The following is a 22,015-nucleotide window of genomic DNA, read 5'->3' as shown; positions in this document are numbered from 1 at the left end:
CAATGATCTGTGAGATACGCGTGTGACATAATAAAAGTCCAAAAATGGCGCACAACCAAAGGGATGAGTCAAGAAGAATTGTTATTTGCATGTATGCACTCACAGGATATTAATTAGGTTGCATTCTAAATTTGTAATAAAGTTTTATAAAGAACATACAGGCTAAAAAGATATATTTGATTATAAGACGACTTCTCACCATTAAGGCCTCAATTAATGATGGGCTACTGGATTATTTTATTCCCTATCTGTGTGGTGTTAAGTGCAGTTACACGGACGGCCAAATTAGTAACAGAGTGGTCAATGTTGTGCTGTCAAACTGTGTAGAGATTAGATGAGATGTGCCTGCCAGACGTTGAAAATCAAAATGCAGGTTATATTTTAAAGAAGGAAGTGGCAAAACACCTTCCTCAAAACAACGCCTATCTTTTTGATCAAACACATCCAAATGAGGTGTCGGTCTGCCCTCGAAGACACTTAGGTCTGTGCGCATGTTTTGAAATTACCAAATGAATGTGCCCTAGTAATCAAAATAGCTTCACGCGATGCCTGTCTTTATTAGGCGTAAGAACCCAGTGGTGTGCATCCATTAAATTAGCACCCTATAAGGTGCTTACCACCAGTTTCAACTACAATGTCTATTCCCATCATAAAGTGTAGTCTTAGCATGTAAAGCCCTGTTTCGAAAAATAATAACTACATAAATAGGTCTGTCAACACTACTCTATGACAAAGTTTAAACCTAATCAACCTTTAAATGTGTTATGTAAATATGAGTGACTCTGATGCCCACCAGTTCAGTGAGATGTCGGAGTTGGCCCAGTTCCTCGGGCAGGGACACTAGTTTGTTGTTGCAGGCGATCAGGACCTTCAGCGGCAGGTTGCACACTGGAGCGGGTAACGTGGACAACTGGTTCCGACTGGATAGGGGAAGCGGAAAGATAGATTGATATATAGTGGAGAGAGAGAGAGAGAGAGAGAGAGAGAGAGAGAGAGAGATGGTGGTGTAGATACATAGTTGTGGGTGGATTAGGCACTTCAATCCTCCTAAGTGACTTGTGCTGGGCCAACCATGTGGATCGTTCAGTTGCACCATTCTTGAAAGGGGAACTAAAACTGATAAACAGGTTCAGATGGCGCAGGACATGGGTGGGGAAAAAACACAACAGGACTTTATATGTCCTGTGAACCTGTGACGTATGTGTTACGCCATGTCAACCTGAGCAAGGTGCTGACAACATAAATGCCATGGGTTTGACTCTCTGGGAAAAAATATACACCTTAGTTGTACTGTGAGTGGATTGGGAAATAAAAAGCACTCCATGTATAGACTTGCATGCGTTTGTCTCCTTCACAGTGCAGATTACCTGATGTTTAGGTAGGTGAGGGCCTGCAGGTTGACCAGGCTGTCAGGCAGAGAGCGTAGGCAGTTCTGATACAGGTTCAGATTCTCCAGAGACACAAACATACACACCTCCACAGGTAACTCAGGCAGCCTATTCCGAGACAGATCTAGAGACAGATAGAAGTAGAGGGAGCGAGAGAGAGCGAGAGAGAGAGAGAGAGAGAGAGAGAGAAAATAGGGGAGGGAGACAGAGGGAAGAGAAAACAGAAAGTGAGTGAGAAAGAACAAGAGAGAAAGAGACGAGAGGAGGAAGCAAAAACAAGAGGAGAGAAAACAAATGAACGCTAAAATTAGCTGAAAAACAACAACAGCCCAAAACAAGTGTGTGCCATTCCTGAGCCGTGAGGCCTAAGGACAGAAGACGGAGCCGCCGGCGCCTCCTCCTCTGATCCTCAGCCCAGAGGGTTGCCGTGGCGACGTGGTCTGCTCCTCACAGCCCAGTTGGATCCTCTCTTTCTTTCTTTCTTTATCTCTCCCTTTCCCTTTCCTTTTTTTTTCTTTCTTTCTTTCTTTTTCAGTTGTTCTGCTACCCACGCCCACCATCCTTCTTTTCATTTTCTTGGCTGTCCATCTCCAGCTCTCTCATCTCCACCGCTGAATCCACAGATGCCCCACACATGTTCCACATGTTCACAGACAGGCAGGCAGGCAGACAGGCAGACAGACAGGCAGGCAGAGGGGCACATTACCCAACCAGTCTGTCCCAACCACCAGACCCCTGCACCTGCAGACACTCTGCCCTATCCCAGACTCGCACCACATACAGAGAGACAGAGACAGAGACAGAGACAGAGAAAGAGAAAGAGAAAGAGAGAGCGAGAGAAAAAGAGAGAGAAAGAGAAAGAGAGAGAGAAAGAGAGAAAGAGACAGAAAGGGAGTAAGTGAAAGAAAGAACTGTGCTCACAAGGATCTCAGATAAGGCTTCCAATGGCTTTCTAAAGGCCCCGTTGAATGACATGGAGGGCAAGAGAAGTTCATAGCCCTGGAGTGGTAGTGTGCTATTGAGGGCCTGCTGAGTCTTTGTAGTTAACACTGGAGCATTTTTTTACCCTTATACCTATGGGCTACAGATTAAAAAAAACACAGCCACTAAAAGTACCAGACGCCATCACACACACACACACACACAAGCCCCATGATGGCTGAAAATAGACACCGACCTGAGATAAAAGTCGCAAGTTTTCTCTGGCGCTGGGCATATCAAAGCACTGAGGGGGCTAAGTAGCGCTTCATCTGCTCATTGCAGGAACAGGCGGCAGTATGGGGCCAGGCCTAATAATAGCAGAATGCTGCATAGCTAAATAATCAGCCTCCACAGCCTAGCCCACAATGCTAGTGTGTTTGTGTGTGCGTGTGTGTGCGCGTGTGTGTGCGTGTATGTATGTGTGCTTCTACAATGGCCTAGCGTTTATGCAGCGTGGCGTCATCCTTTATCACGCCACATACTGAGTGTGTTGTTAAAAAGAAGAAGAAGAGGGAGCAGGACAAGAAGAGTAAAAACTTTTCCCATAGTGCAGTGCTACTGCACGCCCGTCAGAATCGTGAATGTAAGCCCGAGTTCTGTTTGGCCGTCTCCATGGAGGTTTGGAGCAACAAGGGCCTGAAAAAAGGGATTGACTGTAGTGCCGCTGGAGTTGGTGCCCTGAGGGAGGGGGGGTTGGGGGACCAACACAAGAGCTGGCCTTTATTTACGTTCCTCTCCGAAGAGAACGTTCCCAAACCTGCAGCTCCAGGCTTTGATCTTAGCTGGGCCACTGCGCTCCTTCTCCATTATCTGCCACGGGAATCGCGCAGCTTTGAATGCCCAATTCCTTCTGCTTCCCAAAATAGTCAAATTATATGCACTTTGGAGCAATTCTCTAGACGGCCGTTCCAAGAGCTCTTAGCACTGCAGAGAGTGTGGGAGTCTGAAACGGGGTGAGTGTGCCTCCAGAGTCAAAACAAAAATAAGGAGGATACTACTGAGGAGATGGCTGAAGCGGGTGTGTGTGTGTGTGTGTGTGTGTGTGTGTGTGTGTGTGTGTGTGTGTGTAACTGATCCAACAAATGGCCTCGCTCAACTGTACTAAGATGGAGGGGTCAGAGAACTGACTGTGTTCTCAAACAGTGTTGCATTTCTCCTGAGAAATATATACTTGGCTCGATTCTTCACTTTGCACACTTCACTAGTGACTAGTTACTCCTTAGCTGTACCATGGTCTTGTGCGAAGTGCTATGGCAGTACAGCCACCTGTGAATGCACGTACATACTCTTTTAGTATATGGTGGTCTACTATTGTTGGAGATATGACTGTACAATTCAGAGGTGTTAGTATGCCCACTAATGCATTTCCCTGCCCGCCATAGTCTATATTTATCTGTGCAGCTGTGTCCAGAATCGGGGTTTAGGATACAGGAAGTTCTGTGCTCAGCAACGTCTGCTTCCTACTCTGGGATCCCCCCTCTGTGTAACACACACACACACACACACACACACACACACACACATACACACATACACACATTTACATTATCAACAAACAACTGACACACACATACAAACACTGAGTCAGTTACAACATAACCAGACCTCTGGGGTTGAGCTTCTGGAGGGTTTTGAAAATGATGCCTTTCCTTTGCGTTTAAAAAAAAAAGATGTGTGTCCACATGTCAACGACCATACGCGTCTACACACGCTGTTGCTAGCCAAGCCCTGAAAAGGCCATTATTGGGTGGACTAAAGGCCAAAACATCTCTGTTCTCATTTTTCACCGTATTCGTGTGGACAACACCTTCTATAATCAGCCTTCTGGGGCAGCAGTCTTAGTCTTGGTGTGTGTGTGTGTGTGTGTGTGTGTGTGTGTGTGTACATTAACGTGTGAATGTAATTTGTTTATGCTGGAGCCTAGCGTGCTTGGTGCATGTCTGTGCCTGAGTCTATGTGTTTATGGAGCATGCTGTCATCCTCCATAGCACCATGTTTGAGCGTGTCATGTTTTTCAGTACATCTCTTCAGCTATTACATTTTAATGGACTTGAGGGATACACATTCTAGATGGCTTTCACAAACCTCTCCAGGGAAGAAAATGCGTCGTCTCTTCCCATTTGTTGTTCTGCTGGAGGTTGTGTAGCATTCAGGCCGCTAACGCTAACACACAGCCAAATCAAAAGGAGCTGGAGTTTGGAAGGTTATGGGTATTCTAACTTCCATCATTATAGAGCCAATGATAACAGTGGCAAGTGCATGCATGGCTGTCCCCGCCCCCGCCCCCGCCCCCGCCCCGCCCCCCTTCTTCCCCCAGCGGTGGTTAAGACATAATGAGACATGAAGGCATTATATCATCCCCTCTGCACTCACACAATAACTCCAGCATGCCCCAAAGAGAGAAGGGCCAGGGAACGCGGGAAGAACACACAGAACCTCACACAGGGCCTGTGCTCTGGGCCTCACTCGTTCGTAATAGCCAGCCTTTACATTCCTCTTCAGCTCGGTGGACATCTCGCCTGTCTCTTTCATTTAACTCAATGAAGGCCAGAAATGCCCTCTTCGGCCTTCTTTCTTGCTTTTACTTCGGGATGATCTCTCTATTCAATAATCTCAAGTCTCCCCTGTTCATTCCCTGTACAACCATACAATTCAACTTTCTATTCATTTAGTTCGATAAAATCACATCTTTTCGTCTTCTAAACCGGTCCTCTCTCTTTTCCTCAGCATTTTTTTCTCACTTCAGGAATTAACGCTGCCGTTACTGCCTCCGCCAAGGAGGTTATGTTTTTCAGTGCCGCTTGAAAAACTACCAGCCCTGATGACTTGATGGAGCTTGGGCCAAAGTAGAACCTATTCAATTTTGGTGCCGATCCACATCTAGGGGCGGATCATTGCCATATGGGGCATATTGGCCTTGGCGGAGGTGTGTGCTCTCCGGGTGCCCTTCTAGTGTTATTACTGAAATACAAGTCACTGGGTCACGTAAGTGAGTGGCCTGAACAAGTAAGGGCCTCACATAGACAAAATGTTAATTCGTCCTCATGAATCAGCAATTACTGGGCAAAAGCTGTGCTGATAAGCATCATTCCAACAGCGCAGCATGAGCTGTCAGGAGAACAATTTAGTGACCGTGTCAGGCCACCAGTGCCATGTTTTTGGTGGCTGTACTCCAGCATGGGGAGGCCAAGAAATCCACCGGGCCTCGGTTAATGTCCGTCCCCTCTCCCTTCCTCAATCCCCCTCTCTCTCTGTCATTCTCTCTCTCATTCCCTCTCTCCGTCTCCATCTTTCTACTCTGGCCATCTCTTGGCACCACTCGTTCTCCATAATCGGGTAATTGTGTAATTTCTCCAGCGAGCTCCTCCCTGTGATAAACAGTCTGAGCGCCAGCCCCAGGCGTCAGGCCGCTGGTGGGTAAACAAAGCTGCTGTTTGCAGGTCTCTGCCCAGCTGATCAAACCCCTAGGGAAACAGCACTGTTAGGGACAGAGTTGGCCTGCCCCGCTCCGGCCTGGGAGTTACAGAGCTGAGTTCATGGGGGCTAGCGAGCGAGTGAGCTAGGCCTCTCCTTTCTTCTGCCTGAGATGCCCTCCCTACTTCCTGTCCCTTGCTTTCTTTTGTGAGCAGCTTTGGCAGTGAGCGCTGGAGCTGCCCCAGAGCAACAAGGGGAGATCACTGCACTGTGCGCACACACACACACACACACACCCCAATAAGCATGCGCTCCAATTCTTCAATGCACACAGACAAGAGTGATCAGTGTGGCGCCCAAGGCAAGAGTACCACACTCTCACACACAAACACTGGACAAGGATACCCTATCCCTCCGTTCCAAAACACACACGAATTCTATCTGTCTGACAGTTTCACACATAGCCGCACACACACACACACACACACACACTAAGCTTTTCTGTTCCCCCCTGCGGCAGAGATTCCAGGAGTGGATGTGAGTCATTCCCCATTACAAACACACAAAAACACACAATATGAACAAACAAGCTCTGGCACAAACAACAACAAAAGAAGAAGCGCTCAAAATGCAGCTTGCAATAAAGTCCCAACAAATCCTTGCAAATAATATTACCATCAAGCTAGCTAGCTAGTATTACATTCTTTTGTGTCCATATTTCTCTTTTTCTTTGATGGCGATTTCATAGGCTCACCAACCTGACGCAACTCTGTCTTCTGTGCACAGCTGCATTCTCAGCTATTCTACCTCCGTTGTTTGGCCCAGAATTGATAGGATTAATCAGTCGCTTCATGTGACACGCAGCAGACATCAAAACACAAGGGTGTCCCTGTGCGCGAGGAGGAACATCACGCTCACTCTCCCACCCTCTTTCCCTCCGCTGTTCCCCTCTCCTCTCTTCCCCTTCTCTCTCTCTCTCTTCCCCTTCTTCTCTCTCTTCTCTTCTCTCTCTCTCTCTCTTCTCTTCTCTTGTTTCTCATACAGCGAGCACACTTTACTAGTTTAATTCCGCTGCTGACTCCTCTCTGCTTTTGAACTGTTTCAATTTCACAACCATCTCCTATTCATTACATCACCGCACACCTGACTGGTGTCCAGGCAGCGTCCATATCTCTATACACCATTCGTCGTCACATTCTCTCCCTCCTCCTCTCTCTCTCTTTCTTTCTCTGTGACTCAGTAGCCCAGTTCTCCCCCCCCCATTCCCCCCAAGTCTGTCACCCATATGTGAGACAGTGTAGCTGACCACCCAGAGGTCAACGCAGCTCTCAGACAATCAATGCTGGCCCACATTCAGAGGGATACTGAAGGGGACACAAGTGCAGCACAAATGCCCTGATTGGGGATCAGTTTGCCAGAACCCTTAAACCTAGACTGCCAGGACCCTTAAACCTAGACTGCCAGAACCCTTAAACCAAGACTTCGCCAGAGCTATAATTCCCATGTGAAGAGACCAAATGCCTTCAGTAAAAATCTCTGCTGGGATAGAGAGCACAGGAGCAAGAGAGGGGGAAAAAAGTTGACATGCCCGAAATATCCTACAAAGGAATGAGACAGCCAAACAGGAAGAGCAAACACATACTCTGAGTGTGTGTGTGTGTGTGTGTGTGTGTGTGTGTGTGTGTGTGTGTGTGTGTGTAGTGGCACTAGATGACAGTCTGGAGCACACAGCAGGAATGCATGAGAGTGTCAGAAGCCAGCCTTTGGCTTGCCACCATTACTCAACATCTGCACTGCCCTGCTCTTCTGTGCAAAAAAGAAGAAAATTCAGAACAAAAAAAAACAGAAATAGTTGCCCTGTTCTTCCTGCCATTAGTATAACATAACAGTTCGCAAGACCTCAAACGGTTAGGATACATCCTCCTCAACTCTTAAAGCCGTTTCCTTGCACCAGAGCTTCGTCCTAATTTGGTGGAAGTAACAATAATAGGTTCTGGCATCCACTAAAGTCTCACTCTACACACGATAACAGTCTTTATGGTTTCTTTTGACTTATCAGCTTTGTTTTGATGGTGAAATCATCTGCATTTGTACGCACAAGCATTCCAACAACGTTATTTTTACACTCCAATATTTACAACAAATTATACTTCACATTTCTGTTCCACGGTAAGGTGACGATCAAAATGAAATCCACAGCCGTGATTCGGACTTCAGTTAACGTTCCTTTGTAAAATTAAATTTCAAATGCTGACATTATGTGAATACAGACTAGCTGACAAATACTTTTTAAATTGAAACAAACGTTATAGTTGGAGAGGTTCTGAGAGATTAACGTTAAGGTCAACATTCCGCCCAAAACAAACGATTTGACAGACTGGCTACGTTGATAAAAACATGAGAAATACTAGCTAGCTTGCTAAAGTTAGCAGGCTAAATGCGGTACAGAAACGTCATTTGGACAACGTTTATTATCGAAAGGGAACAGTTACTTCGTAATATTTGATAAGGTTAACCCCCTATTTAATCTGACTGTAGTGTTTATATCTAAAATATGCTTGCAAATCTAGTTAATACTATAAATGTATTCATAGAATGTGTCATTTCTGTCCTTCCACACCCCCGTGTTTACCAGCAAACGTTCCTACTTCTAGCGAGATTGCTAACTTCGCTGACTATCCTCGCTAGCTAGCTCGGTGGTCTCTAGCACGCTAGGATACAGTTGGTCAGTGTTCTGGCAAATCTTTCCCGATCCGTCTAGCCTCGTCTGTTACCTAAGCACGGCGATCAGTATTCACCGGCATTCTACAATTTGAACGTTGTGAATTAAAGATGAAAGGGATTTAAGTAATGAATGTGTTACTGCTTGGGCTTTCATGTAACGTTAGTTTCCAGCTTTCCCCAGGCCCCCGACAACTAGCTTTAAGCTAGGATAACAACCTACCGGCCCGAGTAGTGTCTGTGAGGTCGTGGTTGGCGGCGCTCCTCGGGAACTCCTTCAGTTTCCTGCCACTGAGATTCACGCAACCAGTAGCCGCTGCTTCGTCTAACGCCCGGTCCAGTGAACGGTTCCAAGATGCGGGACAAGCTGCCCCTAATCCATTACCGGAGGCCCCTGCCGCTCCGGGATTGCCGGCCGCAAAAGTGGGTACGGTGTTCTCCGCAGACAGCAACACCGAAGCCGCCATTACACAGCTAACTCCCACTGAATCTGTCTGTCCGACAGGCGTTCGGGTTGGCTGTACGCAAGCGCAGCTTCTATGGGCAGCATGAAGGGACAGACATGGGAGAGGCTACTGTGGGCATAGAGCGTGCGCAAGAAGGGCAATACGGCAACGACAGCAAAACACTGGTCAGTGGCAGAGAAGTTCTAGGAGTGAGCTTGTTATGACACCTACCTGACACCTCTCAAAATCTAAAAACAATTTAGCCTTCTTCAACAGAGCTCATATTCATATTTTCATCTCTTTTCAATTGAATTTCGTAATGGATTAAGAATTCTTGTTTGTCATGTTTTTACTGATTTTTTTTATTATTAAGTTATTAAGTCAACATTTGGATGTTTTAGTTTGGCACGCCTGATATCAGTGCTTCTTATTTTGTAAAATAAGGGTCTGTGTCCAAACTAAATTAATGAAATTAAAGTGTAATATTTTTTAGCGAACACATGAGCCCAATGAGTCTGTTAATAGGCCAGTATGTTAATATTAGGTCGTCAGACCAAGATTACTGCCACTTACAAGGTAGCAAGTGTGATTGAAAAAAGTAATGTAATAATATAATGACGAAAAGGTTTCTAGGTTTCAATCAGAATGGCTGAAATTTCAATCAATCAATCATACAGGTAAATACATGGTTCTTTATTTAAACAAGCTTGTTTAAAGCAGCAATAAGGAGTTCTGTTCCAAAGCTCACTAACTACCTAAAAGGCATGCAAAAACCTTGCAAACACCACCAACAGCTCAGTTAACACTGATAGAAGCTTGCCAACACACTTAACTGGTGTCTTTTGGCAGTATAGCTGGAAATGTCATGCTGTGAAAGCTTTTCTTCCATTTTTGCAGGGTATTCCAGCCCTGTATACATTTACATTTACATTTAGTCATTTAGCAGACGCTTTTGTCCAAAGCGACGTACAAGGGAGAGAACAGTCAAGCTAAGAGCAATAAAAACCTGGTGTAACAATAAATACTACTTTACATAAGAAAAATAGAAAAACGACATAGAAAGAAAAATAAGTGCAGGAATGTAACTGCTGAAGTGCAAGTTAAGCACTAGTCAAGGTGCCAGTTTAGGAAGGGAGGTGCTCTCTGAAGAGTTGGGTCTTCAAAAGCTTCTTGAAGGTAGAGAGGGACGCCCCTGCTCTGGTAGTACTAGGCAGTTCGTTCCACCAACGTGGAACTACAAATGAGAATAGTCTGGGCATATCCTGGATGGCTATTGGGAAAGGCACAGGTGTTTATCTGTCCTTCACATGACCATATGCTATCAAAATTAATTTGAGGATGGTACCAAAACTAGTTGCCTATAAAACCATACCTCAAAAAGTGTCAAATTGTTGCATAGTGTTACTTTAATATTCATCTTACTGTCTAACTGACATTGAGGCTATACAATTTGGCCTTTGACAGGTGAAAAATAAGTATCAACATGGTGCTGGTTGCACAGACATCCTAAAGACAGGATGGAGACAGACCAGATACAGAGAGGAATAAGAGACAGAGGGTATGCCAGTGGCAGTAGTTTATTTGAGCAGTGGACTCTTGATAGACAATGCAATGTTGGATGTGCATAGTTGAAAGCCACAAACAATCTTGAAATCACTGCTCTAAATTAACTACTTTCAAAGAAAGAAAAAACAAGAACATCTAAAGGAAGACATTTTTTTTTTATCTCAGCTGTTTTACATGATTATGCTTCTTTTAAGGTTATGCTTCTTTTAAGCCACATAAGTAAGGGATTGGTGTGGGCCTTGGCTGTTTTACCTCAATCATTTTGACCTATAGGTGATATTTGGTTGGTTTCCACATTTGTTTAAGGTAACCTATGCTTAAATTGACATGTTATACAGGGATCTGATCAGGCCACTGTGTTGTTGATGTCAGTAACATCCCCCTCCCTTTTAAGGAAGTAGCTGTGACCAACTACCAGTTTAGTAGTTTCTGTCGTCATGGGTAAAAATAAAAACTACAAGACCCGCGAGCCTAGTCTATTGAGCCGCCTCAACATGCCATCACCTACTCTGTAAGATCGCTTAAAATAATAAAAGAAAAGTCATCCAAAGTTTTTTGTATTTTCAAGGTGCTGACTGCATGTAACTGGGCATAAAAACTTACGACATCGCTGCCATAATGTTTTCACTCTGTCTTTGGCCCAAACCTCAACGTACATTCTTTCAAATGTGACTTCATTCCCCATAATGCTTTGTGCACGCTTGTTCTTTGTAGGATATGAGCACATGCGCGGTCCTTGTCGACTGGCCGGTCTATCATGGCGACATACGTGGATATCCTGAAGAGCGAGTTTCCCGAAATCGACATTGAAGTCTTCGATTATATCAATGGTGAGTGTTTCATTCTAGAGTAGGAAGACCTCGTGAATCCGTTGAGTATAAAGCTTTCACACAAGGTCAATGGCATCCATTTCTTTGAGTCACAGAAGGAAACCTGTTTTAAGCCTGGGAGACTAATGTTAGCTGCCTATTAGGCAATGTTAGCTAGGATTGCTAACTTGCGGTGGCCAGTCATTCGAGAAGGCATGCAGGGATTTATCATCCAGTTCACTATAAAGAAGGCTGACTTAGAGTAGATTTAACATACTTTTGTTCTCTTTCCCAATCTTCTTTTACATTATATGATGTATGATATTTATGATGACGCCCTGTGCTTGTGTGTATGTGTTTCAGGTGTGCTGGAAAGTGGAGGTGCAGACTTTGAGGATGGAGAGGAAGTATTTGACGCCATTGGAGGATTGTTACAGGGGTCGTCAGCCGACTGCAAGAATGAGGATGATGTCCGTGACATCTGTTTGCAAATGTTCAACACACTCAAGTTGTGAGTCCCTCTATGTGCTTTCTTAGTTGGCACAAAAGCACCACCTATACGTTACTCTAACATGTCTGTACTATCAGCACATTGGCATCTGCATATTGAAGAGCAGATTGTCATGTCAAAATACAAACTATATAGTGTCTGTAAGGATCTTGTAGGGATAGAGAAATATTTTGATGCAAAGTTAAACATTCAGGCCGTGATCCTGGTGTAAGGTGGTTGATATTTGAGTTAAACTGAAATTACATCACCCCTTTCCGTGCTCCTGAAGCAAAGTATTGATTGGCTGGAGTTGCTGGAATTATGGCTCAGTCCAAGCCACTTTGTTTCCCATCTACATAGTCAGGACTGTGTATATATACTGGAGTTTTTTTGAGTGCACACACAGAATGAACAACTAGAGGACTGTTAGGAACAATTTGCAAAGTGCGTTTAAAAAAGGATCTATTTATTATTTGTCAATTGCACCTTTAAATGTATACATTTCGCAATTTTTTTTGCCATATGTAACTGAGTGTTGTCTTGCCCCACAGGAATAACCGCCATCCCGCTCGGAAGCAAGTGCTTCTGGATGCTCCAGTCCAGTTGTCACAGATCTCCTCAGACTGTGGTAACCACTCCTTCTGCAAACTTGATAAACTTAATTTAGTGTTGTAGTGTGCTGTAAATGTGTGAGCCAATACCTCCCATTTGCTTTTGCTTACCATGTTCTTGCTGGCTTTGTGTCGGTACAGAAATTAGAAACTTTTAGAACAGTATTAATGACCAATATTGCTTAAAACATTGGGTTAACACATATTAGGTCCAGAATTGTTAGTCTTTTTTAATCTTTCACTAACATCAGCAGTGCTTTGTTTTGCCCTGTTTCTTTTTCAAGATAGTGTTGCCCATTACACTATTAACCCATCAATTAGCAGTACACTTGACCTATTACCTTTTTGTGGATATTCAGTACTGTTTGTGTCTCACTGGCATTTTGTCACAACAGTGTCTGCTACCAGTGATGTCCAAGGTATCTGGATGACTAAGCGTGGTCAGAACACGGTAGGTTGAGTCCGTGTTTTGCAGACTTTCATTGCAAAAATGTATTCAGTCTGTCTCATAAGCCAAGGTGTCATAGACAATGCCATGCCTCTGTTTTCAAGTACTGTGTACTAAACACGCAAATGCTGTTTCTACTCCCACTAGTCTTTATCTATTTTTCATGTTCTGTTTATTTCTTTCCTTTCTGTCCCTGCAGACAGTGAATGCAAAAAAGCTAGAGAAGGCTGAGGCCAAGCTGAAGGCCAAACAGGGGAGGAGGAATGAGAAAGACTCCCTGAGACCCCCCACTCAAGTGTGAGTAGGCCAGAGGCCACCCTCCTACTTGACTGAATTCAGGGATGGAGCTCTGTTATAGCTCTAGACCAATAAAAAGACATGTTGAGAAGACTGTAACAATGAATTGACATCGTTTACTGGAGGAGGTCTATGAATTACTGTTGCTGTGTTGACATGCCTGGTCACTGTTTGGCCTTTGGTTTCAGTGTGCTGGAGGAGGCTTCTGCCAGTCAGGCAAGCAATAAGAAGGACACTCGTGTGGACATGTCTGGCAAGAATCGGAGCTATGACATTCGCATTGAGAACTTCGATGTGTCATTTGGGGAACGGTGAGCTGACATTAATTTGCTACCATTTGTCCTAGATGCCAGACAGTGGAAAGTGCAACTTGTTCCTTTAGTGTCTGCCTTGGCCATGAAGTAGCGCCCAGTTCCTTCAGTTTTTATCTCTGAGTAACCCTTTTGCTCTGACATCATCTGTTTATTACCTGGTTCTTAGTTTTCCTTCCTGTTTAATTTGTTTCTTGACGTTGAATTGGCCATACATTCCCTTCGCTTCAGAACAATAACTGGTATTATGTTGCATATGTTGTGGATCACATGGGCCTTTTAACAGTGATCTGATTGGTTGTGTGTCAGGACCCTGCTCCAGGGGGCGGAGATATCGCTGGCCACGGGTCGGCGCTACGGATTGGTGGGGCGGAACGGTTTGGGCAAGACCACGCTGCTGAAGATGCTGGCCAGCCGCAGCCTGCGCGTGCCGGCACACATCTCCATCCTGCACGTGGAGCAGGAGGTGGCTGGCGACGAGACGGATGCACTCCAGAGCGTCCTTGAGAGCGACACGGTCCGTGAGGGCCTGCTGATCGAGGAGAAGACGCTAAACACGCGCATCGCCAACGGATTGTGAGTCACACAGCAGTCGTGTAATATAATACAGCTGACTTTTGTGCTCCAGGGTTAGAGAGTAAAAAGTCATTCAGAGTTTTGTCACTCATGTGGACTCTTTGAAATAGTCAAAAAGTCACGCTGCCAGGTTAAATCACCATAGTGAAATTTGTTTAATCAGCATTGGTAAAGAAGACAAAGAAACTCTGCACAACAATATCACATATGTTTTATTTCTAAATAAAAAAAAATAAAAGAAGAGTTTTTAAGGTTGCAGTGGTGCAGAAACTCAAAAGTGATTAGTGATCCAAGTTTGGCAGTGGAAACATAAACACTTTATACGTTCATTTAAAAAGGATTGCTTTGAACCCAAATTCATCTCGACTTTGCTCTGCCCACTTGATGCCTTTTGACTATAGCTTCAACTATTTCTCTGAAGTGTGCATTCGTCTTGAGTTTCCACCAGCCATTTTCACTCTCAAACTACGGGCCTAGGTCTATGACAGTAAAACTGAAGATTTTTGCTTCTTTTTTTTTGTGTTATGAGCACATTTCCTTTTGCTGTCTAGAATTGAAGTTTGAAAGGCCAGTTTGTTTTGAGGAGGGAAATCTACACATTGTACACTAGAGGGCGCCAGATGCCTGATTATCTTGATATATGCATGGAATGCAACCTGCCCAGTCATATATTTTGCTATCTAAGTACATCTGTTTAGTTCTGTTTTGTGCAGGTGTTTTGTATACCAGATGGCCTACTTTTCCCCATTCAAAGCATTTTCAAAGACCCAATGGCATTCCACATTAGCAACTGTTGTCAGTGTTACAGTCCATCTAAAATCCCTGTTCTCTCTAATGTGGTTAATTGGTCACACTGACTGAGGACCCGGTCCGAGTATCAGTGGACTGGGTGATTTTTAGATCTTGCACCCTGAGCATATGTTCATCATTACGATAGTCACAGTACATAGCAGTGTCATTTTATTGTGAATGTGGTGCTGTATCAGTCTTAACACTCCAGGGTCTTGAGTTGGATAGTGCAACGTATTTACAACTGTCAATGTCAGAATTCGTTTTTCTAAGTTTCAGCTGCCTGTCAACAGACTCCTAAATCAGTGCCTTCTGTTTGTTTCAAACAGGGCAGAGGGGATGGAGAGCGTGCGTCTGTCCGAGATCTACGTCCGGCTGGAGGAGATCGACGCGGACAAGGCTCCTGCACGGTAACACACTCTTAAAGCAATACTCCAGTGCTAAAATGGCAACATGTTTATTCAGTGTTCAGAGCTGTTAAAATGGTCTGCTTGGTCTTTTCTTTTGCAGAGCAATAGGGTGAGGGGAAACACAAAAAACACCACTCAAAGGGTCCCATGGGCCATACGTTAGAAACTCTTAATATATATATATGTATATATATATACATATCGACTGCAGCAGTGCATAAAGTTGGGAAATTACTTTTTACACAATGAGACCTCGTAAAGACTTGCTATTTTCAATCTTCCTATTTCACCTGACTGTAGATCAAACACACCCGTGTAGCAACGATAGTAACAGGAGCTACTAAGCAATGGCTCCAAGACACGTTTCCAGTTTTGTATTTATCTACTACCTGAAGGTGGAGGGTGAATTTTATGCTACGTCTTGCTCCAAAACCAGGCATTTGGCACAAACTTCTTAAAACGACACTAAATTCTGCTGTATTAGTTTTGTGTGCATTCCTGTAACGTGTGTAATGTATGCTGTGCTCATTTGTCCCTCCTTTTAAAATGTCTTATTTTCTCTGATTTTTCTTTCTTTCTTCCCCCCCATTTAGAGCCTCTGTTATTCTGGCAGGTCTAGGATTTAGTCCAAAAATGCAACAGCAGACAACCAAGTAAGCTGATACTTCTGGTGTGTGTGTGTGTGTGCACAGGCACACGTGAGCATTCAGTGTTTTCGTGAGCATCTTAACACATGCTTTCTGCTCAGGGAGTTCTCTGGAGGCTGGCGGATGAGGCTAGCGTTGGCCAGAGCCCTGTTTGCCAAGTGAGCATCTCCCCTTAATCACAATCAAATTTTTCACTGTAATTTGAGGCTGTGTCTGTTTTTACTCATAAACATTAACCGTTATTATGCTCAAGACGTTAGAGAATTGGTCATAATTATCGTTTTGATTTTACTCTCTTCAGGCCGGACCTATTATTACTTGATGGTGAGTTGAACAATACGCTGGAGGTTTAGCCAGTCAGATTTTTACATGTTACCATTTATTCCATCCAACTGAAAAACCCCTTCGGTGTGTGCTGTCAACAGAGCCTACTAACATGTTGGATGTCCGAGCCATTCTCTGGTTGGAGAACTACTTGCAGGTATTGTAGATTTGAACTTGGTTCTTAGTAAGTCATAAAACAGTACAGCATTTACTCACAGACTTATTTCTCTTTGTCCCTACTCTTCTCAGACATGGCAGTCCACAATTGTTGTAGTCTCTCACGACCGTAATTTCCTTAATGCCGTGGTCACGGACATCGTGCACCTGCACTCGCAGCAGCTGGTCAGTTACCGTGGCGACTATGAGAACTTTATTAAAACCAAGGAGGACCGTCTAAAGAACCAGCAGAGGGAGTACGAGGCCCAGGTTCAGTACAGAGATCACATACAGGTGAGCCATCTCTGATGAGATCAAATATTAACCAACTTGGAAGGGCTGTGGTTGTGTGGGGCACTCCCACATAAATTGCAGTCAAGCAGAGTTCAGAACTGGCCTCTGAAACTAAACGGATACAAACACAAATCCAGACACAAATATCTGTAGATACCTTCATCTACAAATTGATTTTCTTCCTCAGTGTTTTGCTTGTCTTTGATTATTGCATGAGTGTCGGACTGGCAGAACATGCTGTTCAGACAGACTCCCTCCGGCTAACTCCCTCTGTCCTCACACAGGTGTTCATCGACTAACTCTCTCTGTCCTCACACAGGTGTTCATCGACAGGTTCCGATATAATGCAAACAGAGCGGCGCAGGTGCAGAGCAAACTCAAGCTGCTGGAGAAACTGTGAGTTCCCATCATCCCATGGATTCAGAACCAACGAACCGATTTAGCTGCCAGTTTTCTGCCAGATTTAACAGATTTCACTTGCCAGATTTCATGAATAGCTTTCTCTGAAACACATCTGGCTCTGATCTCGCACTGATTGGGCAGGCCTGTGCCAGATCGTTACCAGAGCTGTTCCACACTAAGCTGCAGTCTCAGCCGTGTGGCTCATGTCAGTGCTGAGCTCGGGCTAACACAGGAGAAGGTAGAGGTCTCTGTTTTGGCTTGGCCTCAGGCAGGTGCTATTAGACAGGTGTTTAACTGCAGACCGGAGGGGTGGCTTTGAGGAGGGCTTAAGCCTCTCTGCCTTAATGAAGAAAGTGCTCCTGCTTTGATCTCTTTGTGTTCTCACTAGTGCTGGCAATCTGCCTGTAAAGCATATGTGTTATATGTGTAGCACGTAAAGAGTGAAGGGACTTATTTTGAAACGGAGATTGATATGAAGACGCAGAGAAGCAGACTTTTGTGAATTCAACTAGGCTTTGTGTCAGGTGTACATTGGATGTCCCAAGGTATTTTAACTGTAACATATGCACTAACAGAAAGATTAACAAAAACCCAGGCAGCTGCGTTAATTGCATTAAATCTTTTGAATGCATTAAATATGTCAAATTAATTGCAAAAACTAACATTCATTTTGACAGCACTGCTTCTGACATTCTCTCTCTGTCTTCTGATTCATAGGCCTGAACTCAAGCCCCTAGAAAAAGAGACTGAAGTTACTTTACGGTGAGGACCCATGACTTTGACAGTAGAATGGACACACTAGTTGTTCCTGGGTATCTGAATATCCTATGTCAGATATGCTTTTCACCTGGTGTCTTATTTGGCATGCTTTGTGTTGGTGCACATCAACAGGTTTCCGGATCAATTTGAGAAGCTGTCTCCTCCTATCCTACAGCTGGATGAGGTGGAGTTCTACTACACCCCAGACCGGAAGCTCTTCAGTGGGCTTTCTGTGTCTGCGGACCTGGAGTCTCGCATCTGCATTGTACGTAACTGCCATCATACGGGAAGGGTTATTGATACGTTGGCGTAAGGTAGAGGGAGATGAGGTATACAGGCAGGTGCAGGTCAAATATTTGAGTGAAAGTGCAGAAAGTTTGAAGTGAATGACTTTTGTGGCATTTCTGCCTCAGATAACTGAAAATTGCAGTAAATGGACCTTTGCGGACCTTCACCGGCCTTCGCGCAGTCATCCGCTACTTCTGTCTCAAGGGCTTACACCCCAGGAGGTCCCCTTCTTGCAGCGCGATGAAGTGGGCTCCTTGGGTAATACGCTGTTGAGACCAAGGTGGTGGATGACTGCACGAAGGCTGATGTACATTTTCTCAGCGAGTGCTGACTTGCAATGTTTCGAGGCTGATGTCTGAATCCTAACACTCAGGATTCCGTCTGTCAAGTTTCAATAGTTAAAAGTGCAATGGTGATAAAAGTGTTCATGTTGAAAGGTCAGAGTCAGTACATTCAATTATTTTTCATTTTATTTGATTAGATTAAATCACCATGGTGTTCAACATTTGGGGCAAGTTTGTTTGAAGAAGTTACTTAATTGCTTGAGGTTCAGGTTCCAGCATTATTATGTAGTATGTTATTTAGTAAATGTCTCTATTTGCTGATCACGATTCACCAAAACAATAGTCTTTCTTTCTGTGTGTGTTAAACGTGTGCATTTGTGTCTGTCTCATAGGTGGGAGAGAATGGCGCAGGAAAGTCCACGGCGCTGAAGTTGCTGATGGGTGACCTGACACCAGTCGGTGGTGTCCGACAGGTTCACCGGTAAGACCAAGTACACTGTATGATGTAAGAATCATGTCTAGGTGTCCCTTCTTGCACAGAGCTAATACAGGAAGTAGAATGCCAGCATACTTAAATGAGGATGCCAAATCAATTTAATTTGCTTAATTAAAAATGATTTTTCTGAATTTTAACTGTGATACTGTAGACTTTTAGGATATATTTTTTGGGAGGTAAACTGTTTTTTACAATAGGAGCTCTTTTTTTTTAAGACACTTTAGAAAAACTCTAGAACTTTCCTGGGCTCCGTAATCTGCCGTTGAAATTTCAGTATGATCTGAATTACAAATCTGGTGTCAAAGCAACAGACATGTCGGTCTGCAGTTCATTTGTATGTGCACACAACACTGACAGGAAGTGCACATGGACTCAAGTGCACAAGTCTCTGCTGAGGCTGCTTACAGCACATGTGAAGAAGACTATTTGGAATTGTGTGGATTAATCCTGTATCCTCTTTTTTCTCTCTCTCTCTCCTGCAAAGATCTTTAAAGATTGGCTACTTCAGTCAGCACCATGTGGACCAACTAGACATGAATGTTTGCTCAGTGGAACTGCTGCTCAACAAATTCCCTGGTAACAATCACAACCCCCAGGACACTTAGTATACATGTATAAAATAATTTCACTTTGCATATGAATCCTATATAAGTATGATGTATATCATACAGTTACAAACGGTTAGTTTCTCCATATAACATGCCCCAGTTAATGTTATAGGCCTACATTGACCTTGAGCTGTTTTTTCCTTTCCAACCCCCCACCCCCCCCTCCCTCTGTCTTTGACCATGATTTCCTCTTCCTCTTAGGTCGTAACGAGGAAGAATACCGGCATCAGCTGGGGCGGTATGGCGTAACTGGAGAGCTAGCCACACGGCCGGTTGCGAGCCTTTCAGGAGGACAGAAGAGTCGAGTGGCCTTTGCTCAGATGACAATGCCTTGGTAAGGCTCTTGCTGTTGCGTTTGCAGGCGAGGCTGGAGACGGATGTTTGTGCTGTTGTTAGCCTGCTCCTTTTCAGTTGTCTTTAACCTCTCCTGTCTCCCACCATTTCTTTTATCAGTCCCAACTTCTACATACTTGATGAGCCGACGAATCATCTGGATATGGAAACCATAGAGGCTCTGGGAAAAGGGCTCAACAAATTCAAAGTAAGTCCAAAGCCTTTCAGTATTTTACGACATCCACTGACAAAGTAGTGTACCCTAATCCACAGCTTCTTCTGTTTTGTTTCTTTTGTTTAAAGGTGCTCTATGTAAACATGATTCGATTAGTTTGTTTAGTTAAAATGGCACATTGCTGGCTCTCCCCTTCCCCCTCTCATTTTCTCTCTCACATTAACCTCCCCTCCCTCTCTCTCACTCAGGGCGGCGTGGTGCTGGTGTCTCACGACGAGCGCCTGATCCGAGAGGTGTGTAAAGAGCTATGGGTGTGTGAGGGGGGCAAGGTGAAGCGCATCGACGGCGGCTTTGACGAGTACAGGGACATCCTGCACGAACAGTTCCGCAAGGAGGGCTACCTGTGAGGCCTCACATCGCCAGCCGACCACCACCGCCAGTAACACCCATCGCCCAACACGCCAACAAAACAAGACTCTTGACATCAGACACGCTAAACTGCCAATCAAGTACAGACCTACCCACACATGCATTCGTTCCACTGCCAAGGAGCACCCTAAGGGATCAACAGAGACGGTCCCTGAGGCGTTGCTCCAATGTGGCTATCCTTCCTGGCCCTTTTTAGCCCCCAGCCTCACTCTCTGTTGGCTCACGTCAAAGACCACCTTGTACAACTCTCAGCCTCCCTCAATCCCAATTTGGCCCTCATTGCTAGTCCGCCATGGCCCCATCTTAATGGAGGGCACCGGCAATGTTGTCTCTGACCGCTTTGCGTTGTGAAAGCCACTCGGAGCCCACTGCATCAGCTTGTTAAAACCTTGTTTAAAAGCTCATTTTTGTTGATGCCTCATCCTTGTTCAGTCTTTTGATGTTTGTGAAAAGGGAGAAGGGGGTTTGGAAGGGAGGGAGGGAAAGAGGTGTCATTATCACCGGTGAGGTATGGGATATTCCCTGTTCAATTCTAAGACTAAATCACAAATAATTTTTCCAATACCCCATGGGGTAACCCATATAAAGTAAATAAGTACATACTCAAAATTATAATACTTGTGGAAGAATACTATCAGAATAAAGTCCCCATGTTTTAAAGATGTACTTAAGTTATAAATAGGTGTTTTAAAATACTCATAAGTCAATGATAATAAAATCAGTCATCACCAGTTTGCAACCTGTTGTTTTTATTTTGTGAAATCTGCCATCGTTAACACAGTTCTTCTTACATTTAATACAACAGATGCCCCAAATTGGAAGTTATAAGTTATCAAATTTTACCTGACTTCACATTAGGGCTGTGACATAAACATGCCTGACCAAACTAGCAAGCATTACGTGACTTGTGTTTACATATGCTCTGCGATAACAAAATGCACGAATTTAAGATTTCAAACTGCTTGTTTTGGTTTCAAGAGTTGGCAGCATTAGACCTAGTTTCCCTACATCATAAAGTGCTCATAACTCATGGTTGATTTTTGCAAGTGTCATTGAGAATGTATTAAGTCAGATGTTAATACCGGTGAATAAACGAATTGCCTTGCTTATTGAATTTGGGATTTACTGGTAAAAAAAACATTATCGGGGATATCATGAGAAATGCCTCATTTCAGAAGTCAGAAACGCCGTCGCAACAAATAGCCTAGACTAGTACTACTACGCTTACCTTACTTCCCAGGGCCTAGGTGATGCTTAAAGCTTCGTAAGTGCATGTCTCTAAGACCATATTTTCGGTCTTCCTCTTAAACGAAACCCACTCCCCAGCTAAGAGCGCCTTCAGCAGATGTTTGAGGCAATGAGTGACGTAGCAGTTGGACTATCCTCGAATCGAAACCTAGATTTCGCCGACTGAGTATCATCAACCTGGACATTGTATATGCATTATACATGCGTATGCAAAAAGAATACAAAATTACAGCGAGAACGAATTCTGACAACTTACTGATGACAAGAAGGCAGGTATTTTACCACCTAAAAAACAGGAATTATATCGTGGAAGAT

General features: G+C 44.2%; 2 protein-coding genes across 9 annotated transcripts in view; one reads left to right on the top strand and one right to left on the bottom strand.

Moving 5' to 3' along the window:
- Positions 1–9,133, bottom strand: part of lrch3 (leucine-rich repeats and calponin homology (CH) domain containing 3) — a 30,151-nt gene extending 21,018 nt beyond the window's left edge. For 3 of the 8 annotated variants that reach the window (XM_031573502.2, XM_031573501.2, XM_031573503.2), the window contains exons 1-3: positions 8,728–9,132; positions 1,368–1,512; positions 794–920 (exon numbers count right to left, since the gene is read on the bottom strand). In XM_031573502.2, the coding sequence (XP_031429362.1) occupies positions 794–920; positions 1,368–1,512; positions 8,728–8,971 (516 nt within the window). In that variant the 5' untranslated portion in view covers positions 8,972–9,132. Of the gene's footprint in view, positions 1–793; positions 921–1,367; positions 1,513–6,541; positions 6,707–8,727 lie in introns of those variants that run through there. The other 5 variants (XM_031573500.2, XM_031573504.2, XM_031573506.2 and 2 more) reach the window with 3 other exon arrangements.
- A 2,097-nt stretch (positions 9,134–11,230) lies between these two features.
- On the top strand, positions 11,231–21,186 carry abcf3 (ATP-binding cassette, sub-family F (GCN20), member 3). The gene is made up of 21 exons (XM_012839801.3): positions 11,231–11,346; positions 11,689–11,836; positions 12,367–12,443; positions 12,822–12,877; positions 13,074–13,171; positions 13,360–13,482; positions 13,792–14,058; positions 15,177–15,257; positions 15,851–15,910; positions 16,006–16,062; positions 16,206–16,228; positions 16,330–16,385; positions 16,478–16,678; positions 16,998–17,074; positions 17,798–17,842; positions 17,972–18,104; positions 18,804–18,892; positions 19,392–19,483; positions 19,717–19,849; positions 19,969–20,056; positions 20,272–21,186. The coding sequence occupies exons 1-21, from the start codon at positions 11,274–11,276 to the stop codon at positions 20,428–20,430; spliced, it is 2,136 nt and encodes a 711-aa protein (XP_012695255.1). The 5' UTR covers positions 11,231–11,273; the 3' UTR covers positions 20,431–21,186.
- Positions 21,187–22,015: the final 829 nt, after the last annotated feature.

The sequence above is a fragment of the Clupea harengus genome, chromosome 9 (assembly GCF_900700415.2).
Source record: "Clupea harengus chromosome 9, Ch_v2.0.2, whole genome shotgun sequence".
NCBI lineage: Eukaryota > Metazoa > Chordata > Actinopteri > Clupeiformes > Clupeidae > Clupea > Clupea harengus.
Note: the sequence above shows the minus strand (reverse complement) of the source record. Positions and strands in the feature narration are given on the sequence as shown.